General features: G+C 33.9%; 1 protein-coding gene across 1 annotated transcript; it reads left to right on the top strand.

Moving 5' to 3' along the window:
- Positions 1-5210: 5210 nt before the first annotated feature.
- On the top strand, positions 5211-8713 carry LOC137727686 (NAC domain-containing protein 30-like). Its single transcript, XM_088677739.1, has 4 exons — positions 5211-5708; positions 6997-7182; positions 7516-7787; positions 8057-8713. Exons 2-4 carry the CDS (start codon positions 7023-7025, stop codon positions 8558-8560), a joined length of 936 nt encoding a protein of 311 aa, XP_088533865.1. The 5' UTR covers positions 5211-5708; positions 6997-7022; the 3' UTR covers positions 8561-8713.
- The last annotated feature ends 279 nt before the right edge of the window (positions 8714-8992 follow it).

Here is an 8992-nt window from a genome sequence, read left to right as displayed (position 1 = left end):
CAGAATGCTAAAAAATAGCAAGAGTTTTAACACTAAATTCATTTAAACTATCGAGAGAGGAATTCAAGTTTTAGTGAAGATGATGGAGCACAATATTCTAATTAGCTTGAGGTCATGTCTACCAAGGAGAATTTAATTATATAGCAAAAGAGAGAAGAAAACAACTAGTGTTCAAGTACGTATGTAATACCCTAATTAAAAATGAGAAGGCTAAGTGCATGGTTGCCTGCTTAATTAGTGAAAATTAACTGACCTTAAGTTCATGGAGAACTCATGCACCCATATAAGCTCATTGCGCCAACAATCTCGTTTTTGTTTATCTTGGCCCGATTCATATCAACTTTTTATACAGTAGTCATTAGAAGGGTCACCTTTAAATATTCAGTTAAACAGCAGAATCTAGCATAAGATCATATGCACAAAGCTTTTCTTGATTCCACGCCATCCATCATAAACCCTAGCAACATTTATATGTTAACTTTTAGTAATTAATTAAAAAAAAGGGTACCTGCAGCTAATACTGTAGCATATATTAGTCTTAGTCTTTAAACCAAATGATTAAGGTATTAATTTAAGCAATTAATCCTGCTAGCTTGTACTAATCAAGATGAAAGCGATTTCTAATACCATGGTCGTTGAGTAATGTTATGTAAAATACAAAAATAAACACATATAGATTAATAAAGTAAAGTCGGTAGATCGCATCAGAATGTGATGATTTTAATAGATTAGGTTCATGATGATATCATATATCTAGATGATTCAACCTTGAATGGATCAAGGTTGTGGGATAATTAAATTTCAAGAATATGGATTGAAAACGACAGCTAGTAGGTAATAAAAGGGTATTAGCGTTGGGTTGGGGCAATTGAGAAGCTAAAAGTTTATCAAGCTTTACTTGCTGACATTTTGATGGTTCAAGGTTTTTGCAAGATAGAGTTAAAAGTATCTTTACTCTTGTGGTATGGGTCTGTAACACTAATTTTGATCCTTCAACTTTTAAGACTTATCAGAAGGAAAACATAATGTTACGAATCATTACATATTTTCCAACTTGAAGGAAGCTGAATAAAGTCAATAAATTGGAAAAGTCATATATATATAGGACTGCACTCAACAATAGAACCAAAGTACTTCTTTCCTTTACCTCTGTGTTATTAGGGATGTTTGACATTGCTTGCATGACGGGCTAAAACCGTTTCTGACTGCTTTTGCAAATAGATTAGAATAACAATTTCCAAATACTTTTTCAAGAAAGTATGTAATGTTTATCTCATTTTTCCTTGATTCCAAGTTGAAGTCCTGACAAGATTTTTCAGAAGTTAATAACTTCTACAATTTGTAACCTATACTCTTGTACAACCTTTTTTTTTTTCTTTTTTTTTAATTTTATGTTTAATGAATATCGTACATTTCACTCAAAAATAACTTGTTTATAATCAAAACAATTCGTGCATAAGCACTTATAAGCAAACAAGCCTAAACTTGTCTATAATTTTCCATTCATTCACGAAAAGGAAAGAACTTTTTTTTTTACTATGTTGCTAGCTCATTTTCATAATTTTCTTCAACAATCCAAACTTTTTACTTTTTAGTATATTCATTCATAAATTATCTTTGCAAAAAAAATTATACAGATTCAAACCCATTAAGACAATCAACTGTAGTAAAGAAAATATACAAATACAGTTTTTCAAAGAAACATAATATGATACCATTTAATTTAATAGTAAAATGGTTTTGAATTTGGGTGATTTTTTTTAAAGATGATCCTTGAGGGGTAAACCTAAAAGATGGACGGGTTAGTATGTTGAAATATGATGTGGAGTGAGCTCTACAAAGATGCTTATTTAAGGGATTACTCAACGACCGAATTGGACTCTCTATATCTATAGACGTCGAAATGTTCAAAGCAATGATCGAATGGCAAAATGATTTGGATTGGTGAAAATTTACAGGAATAATCTTTAAATGAAGTAGTTTTTTATTTTCCCCCTCTTCGGAAAAATAATTTCTGCAGAATTGTAAAGCCAAGGGATTAGTGACTTTTTGTCACATTGCAAGGCGCAGAATAGCTTCCTATAGGCAACTTTTGGTGAAGCAATGTGTCTAATTCAATGGGTGTAACTGAAGAGTTACACATTATTTGGAGAGACACATTACTTATATATAGGGGCAAATCTCTGCAGATTTTAACATGAGTAAGATGTATGAAAACACACATATACATGCTTCTAGGATCTAACAAAGTGCGCATGTTATCTCCTAGGAATCTTGAGTCACCTTGTAAACATTCTTTGAATATTAGGGTTAAGAGTATTAGGAGTGTGCAAAACTTTGACAAACACATAATTTTGTTACTACGTGCCTTAAAATAGTCTTTCATCCCTTACAATAACCATAATATGTTTGAAGTATACCTTGAAAGCCACTCATTTATGTAACAGCTTTAGGAATGATTTTAGCATATATATAATATTAAAAAATAAAACACAAAAAACAGAAATCTCTATTCTCACTCCCACTCCCACATTCTCACTCTCCCTCTCCCTCTCTTCTTCCTATTTTAAAAACAAAAATAAAAAATATTCACACAAATAAAGTGTGTAGGCAATGCTAGTTTAGTTTAATGGAAGGGCAATGTTTGTTATAGTGTTCTTACATATTATGTATATAATCAATAATAGAATCTAAGGAATGTAATTAACCTAAGGGACAAGTGATCTAAGATAGTTAAATCAATGAGACCTTTCTCTTATATTCATTCCTAAAACATTTGTAGCCATAAGATTGTCAATTGGGCATTAATAATCTGCAAAGGTTAGTATGTGATATGTTAATCAAGAGTATGACTTGTCTCAAGTCATTAGTGTAAGACACTATGACAAACATATAGGTGCTCAAAAGATTATGGAGTTCACTGAACTATGATCGACAAAGAGTCCTCATGTGGCAATAATGTAAAGTAGTCCTTTTTCTAAGACGCCACGGTTGCCTTATGAATACGTCTTTGATCATATAACAATGCGACAAAGACCATGCGCAAACTTGGGTACGTTCCTAGCATTGCTGGGATCATTGATTTATTTATAGAGACATGTGAGTGTACAACAAGGGATCTCTAACCTTCAGTCCTAGAAGGAGAACACTTTGTGGTATGATTCGGGAATCTTTTGGCAAAGCACGTGAATACGATTTAAGAAGAATGTTCCAAATCAATTCACATGAATCATATGGACTCATGGATAATAATCACATTGGATAATGGACATGGATAACTTCTTGTCTACAAGGAGCAAAGATCTTTGGTGTGGAGACTTAGAGGTTCCATCCTTTTGGAACTCGGAGTTTCCATTCAACACATCTACAAGGAGCAAACATAGGATCAAGGGTAGAAATTGAAGGCCTTTCACTCGGGTAATAACCTTGTGTAAACAAGGATGTGCTTTAAGGGCATGAAGCTCAATCCTTTCTCTTTCCAATTTGTGGTGAGTCACTAGGCTTTTGAATTTTTCATGGGTTAAAGATTGATTTTTGAGGTCATGTTTTCCTTAGTTCCGCCTTTAATGTTAATTTTATTGTATGTGTTTCTCAAATAATCTTAATTGAACAAAGTTTTCCCTTCATAACCCACATGTATTATAAAATTTCTCCGACATAGTCACCCAACTATAATCGAAGAAAGAGACAAACACAACATTTCATATAAATAAACAAAATTTTGATGATAACAATTGAATGGTATAAAACAATTTTTGAAATGGCTAATTTTATGCAATGATGATCTCTGAATGATTACTTAACAAAATAAACATTTCGGATTATGGGAGATATACGTGGAGTGGCCTCAAATAAATAGTTAACACCGTATTAACTAACGATCATGTTAGCACATGAGTGTTTTTGTTTTAAAAACTGTATGTTTTTAAATCTTTATTTATAGATAAAAAAAAATAGATGAATCTGAAATGGCTAAGATATCTAGCTTAAGCAAAAAAAGTAAATAAATACGATATAAACAATATTTTGAGAAAAGCTTGAAATGAGAACAATGGATATAGGTGTTTTTTTTTTTTTTTTTTTTTTTTTTTTTTTTTTTGTAGTAATAATCTTTTAAAGATGAACTAAAATATATGGTTCAGATATTGAAATATATTCAATACAGTGTAGAATGAAAAACATTTAACTCAACTGAAGCTCTCCTATTTTTAACTATGATCTTTCCGCAATGTGATCGTGATCTGCACCAAGAGCACAAGAAAGTGTAGCTCCCCACATACTGCCTGACAACCTTTCCACGTTGTAGGTATATAGGTTTACTGGCCCTTATATAAATCCGGGAAATTTAGTAGTGAAATCCAAGGAAACCTTTTCCAACAGAACTAAAACAATGTTAGTTTATAACCACACATTAACAAGATAAAAAATAGCTGTAAAGGGGACGACAGGGTTTTATCTAAATCAGAGAAAAATATTTTTTCTAGTTGTATCTATATATATTTAACCCACTGATAAGGACTGAATGGAATGAATAAGAAAGGTTGTTCTTGTTCCCAAGTGTATTAATTAACAAATAAGAAAGCTTAGCCCATTATATTATCCCAACCTTAATTTAGTGATCGAAGAGTGATGGATGACTTTGGCGAGACTCATCTGGCAGATACAAATTAAATAAAAATGAATACGATAAAACTCACTAGAAAATGAGCTATTTGATATGGGCAGGTTGGGAGTCTGCCACGGCTGTATATGTGGCAGCAGATGAATGGTACCAAATGGCAAAGGCCGGCACACCAAACAGAATCAAAAGGGAGGTGTAGATGGATAGTGAAAGGAGAGAATGTGATGATGTGATATATATATATATATATATTGGTATGTTAGTGATGTATTTTGAAAACTGATAACTCTTTTTCTCGAGGGGGATTTGAAAAACTATTTATATAAACAACAAAAAATGAGATGATAAATTCAAGGGATAGTGTGGGAGTGAATGTTGTTAAATCTTAAAGCTTAAAACATAGTTTAGTTAAAGGAATAGTATATGTATATACATACATAGATATATATATACATACATACATACATACATACATAGATATATATATATATATATATATATATATATATGTGTGTGTGTGTGTGTGTGTGTGTGTGTGTGTGTGGGAAAATCTTAGAACACAAAATAGCGGTGGGCGGGGGTGGCGTGTAAACATGGTGTCACACTCACGCCGTCCAAACACAAGCTTTGCATCTCATTGTCTCAGCTGCCACCCCACGCGCGATGCCAATGCGCAATCAATACCATTACCATTCTTAACTACCCTCTCCTCTCCTCTCTCTTAATTCCATACCATACCTCTTGTTTTTAAACTAATTACAACTAGCTATTTTCTTCATCTAAATCTTCGTCATGATCACCATCGAGCAGCTGGCCCATGTATATAAATACATTTATTAGCCTCTCTTTCTCTTCATCAACAAATTAATATTCACTTCACAGAAACTGCAGAAGCTCTCTCTCTCTCTCTCTTACACACACAGAAGCTAGGGTTCCCCGGATCCAACTAATACATACATCTTCAATATTTCCTTCTTTTTTTTACGTCTGCATATATCATCCTTGAGTATTTCCTTTCCTGATCTCTTACAAGTTCTCTTCCTAGAGCAAAGAAGGCAGCTGGAGCAACACATTTTATAGATTTCCTGTGAGTATTTTCCTGTGTGCATGATATACTATTCCGATCATGTATATGTACTCAATCACAATGCAGCATGCAGAACTATATATTATACAACATATATATTGCAATTTTTTTTTTTTATAATTTCTTAGTGCCTTTTAACTGATGAGCTTACTAGCGTTTGTGTCATCCATCTACATTTACGGTTAATTAAAAATTAACATTTTGTGTTATGGATGATCCATCGATCGATCAATGATTTGTTTGTACTATATAGATCAAATTGACAATCTCACGGTAATTAATGAAAACCTTAGATTGGTCTTAATTGATTAGTTTTGATTGTGTAGCTATGTCCTGGGTATGAAATGAAATGCTTAAAGGAATTTAATTCGCACCACCGTTACTACCAGTAGAGATTGATCGAGCAGGAGGTAGGAAGCAGGGAGTGCACTGCACTCAAAGAAATATAACATGCTTGTGCCAGCAAAGTCAAGCTTTTCGGCCAACTTTTGTGTTCGATATACTTTTGCCTAATTACTCCATGCAACTAATGAAAACAAATTACTTGAGCTTAATTATAAGATAATCCTATGTTTTAATGTTAGTGTGTGGTGGTTTCCAATCCACTACTAGTCTGTCATGATTTCTTTTTCCGCAGTGTCATTTAGCTAAAAAGACATGCAGGACCACTCACAGCTCCCACAAAGTGAAATCGCCATCATTACTAGCTAACAATTTAGCCCCTATAGTATAGGTTCTATAAAACTTATAGAATTCCTTCTTCAGTATCTCTCCAAATTAAGAGTAAATTGTTTGGTTGTCTTCTCTTTGATGTTAGACCTACGCCAATTACAAGAAGCTTGCGGCTGTATGTTTGAGTAAGGAATTTATAAGTCCTAAGAAATTGAAACTAAGTTATAAAGAAAGGGACTACAAAATGTTAGATATAGAAGATTAGGAATGACAACCATGACTGTTACATAGGCAATACGTCTGTGAGAAAAAAATGGATCACATGACTCTTTTTATTTCAGATGAATATACATAGGAAAATTCTATGGTACCCTTTAATAAGAAGAGGGTTGTACCATTTTGAACGCTAGTAGTGTAATGCAATCACGTTCAAATATAATATCTCATATATACTGTATAATATGATTATGATAAGATTTTAGTTAATAACACATAATTACGTTGTTATTACTACAACAAGATTGGTAGTACTCTCTCTATAAACACTCATGCACATATATAGCTGGTCAAAAGTATAATAATTACTCTTCCTCATACTTCCTTGCCTGATATGCAGGTGCGTCTACATACTGAACATTAGTAATGGAGATGGATTCTTGTGTTCCACCAGGCTTCAGATTTCACCCGACAGAAGAAGAACTTGTGGGTTACTACCTGAAAAGAAAGATCAACTCACTAAATATTGACCTAGATGTCATCGTTGACATTGACCTATACAAAATCGAACCATGGGACATACAAGGTACTTAGAACCAACTTAATTTTAACATTTGCAGCTTGACTTCGAAATGGCATAAATAGATATGGTCCTAAGGGCGTTTTTGTGTTCATACTATATTTATATTTAAAAATTTTGGATATGGCAACGTGTAGAAAGAAAACAACATTGGAAAAATGCGCGGATGATTGTTGGTAGCAAAATCAAAACAAAACAGATAGAAACAACATAAACACAAATGCTACTCTCTGTCATCACTCATCAATGGCTAAACAAAAGAGTTTTTATTGACATCTCATAAGATTATGAGCATATTCAGGCATTCTGAGAACTATGTATATGTATTGTGTGGTACAGCGAGATGCAGGTTATGTTACAGTGAACAGAACGAGTGGTACTTCTTCAGTCACAAAGACAAGAAGTACCCGACTGGAACGCGGACAAATAGAGCCACAGCTGCTGGATTCTGGAAGGCAACAGGAAGAGACAAGGCAGTGCTTTCAAAGGACAACATTATAGGAATGAGGAAGACCCTAGTGTTCTACAAGGGACGGGCACCTAACGGCAACAAAACCGACTGGATTATACATGAATATCGACTCCAAACTTCTGAACATGCACCCCCTCAGGCAAGTTCTTCAACATCGTCTATCCATTAACTTGTTATTTAATTTTCCTCAATTGATCCCAGCATTTGACAATATTAATACTCATTAATAATTCTCTGAAAACTTTATTGTTAAAGAGAAATGCCGTCATTAAACCCTAAACCAGTAAATAAAATGCATTTGTACGTAGTTGGAATTTTAATATTAAGTGAACATATATTTTCTACGCACACATACAATTGATAATTCTGTAAACAAGCCATTAATTCGGCCTGGGGGTGATCATGCAGGAAGAAGGATGGGTTGTATGCCGGGCATTCAAGAAGCCAAGTCCCAGTCACAGGCAAGGTTTTGAAGCATGGAAGCATGCCTATGTCAGAGATCATCCTTCATCTTCAAACTTCTCGAGCGAAATTCCTATGGTGATCAACCCCAATCAAGGTTTTCATCAATCTTTTGGTTCAGAGGAAGATCATTTTGTTTCGAACAACATTTTCTTGGGTAACCAACTCATGGAACTTCCTCAACTAGAAAGCCCAACCATTTCAACAAGCTTTGTCACCAAAGAAAATGTATTGCGTAGCAATAATATAAGCACTGACGACTATGAGGCGGAAAGGAGCAACAATAATAGCAGCAATCAACACATAGATTGGAGAAATTTGGACAACTTACTCGAAGTGCAATTGACTGATCGGGCATCCTTTTCTCATCCAAGTTTGTCGTCGGCACCTCAAAATTATGAGCAAGAAACTCAGAACAATCATCTTCTTGGATGCTTCCAAGACTTGTGACAGCAGCAGATCCATATATATGGTCTCAATGATTTATTCTTGTTATGCTTGTGGCTCTTAAAAAAGAAAAGAAAAAGAAATAATAGTTCAGTCCATATCTAATTGTGTGGTCGGGACAAGGTTATATATTAAGTTGTTGAGAGAGATTGCATCCTTAAGATTTTTTAGACAGAACCCAAAATAAAATGAAGATTATTTAGACAGTTACTAAGAGTTTAGGCTCAAATGTGCACGCGGCCAAATATATCTAGTAATCCAATCATTTGGTTACGCCCATGCTCGGTAGCCTGGTTACGGATGTTGGGCTGAGAGGCTCTGTTTGATGCCAAGAAACTAACTTTTTAAATGACAACTTATTTTATGAATATTTTCGATATCAATATAATATCATCCAATAAAAAGGAGTTTTTTAGTTTAAATACTTGTTTCCAG

This window comes from Pyrus communis, chromosome 10 (assembly GCF_041283825.1).
Source record: "Pyrus communis isolate YQ-2024b chromosome 10, ASM4128382v1, whole genome shotgun sequence".
Lineage (NCBI taxonomy): Eukaryota > Viridiplantae > Streptophyta > Magnoliopsida > Rosales > Rosaceae > Pyrus > Pyrus communis.
This window is presented reverse-complemented; position numbering and strand designations above follow the sequence as displayed.

Coding starts and splice junctions, on each gene's coding strand:
- LOC137727686 (XM_088677739.1), top strand. CDS start 7,023: ATGGAGATGGATTCTTGTGTTCCACCAGGCTTCAGATTTCACCCGACA. Junction 7,183..7,515: donor CGAACCATGGGACATACAAG/GTACTTAGAACC, acceptor TGTGTGGTACAG/CGAGATGCAGGTTATGTTAC. Junction 7,788..8,056: donor CTGAACATGCACCCCCTCAG/GCAAGTTCTTCA, acceptor GTGATCATGCAG/GAAGAAGGATGGGTTGTATG.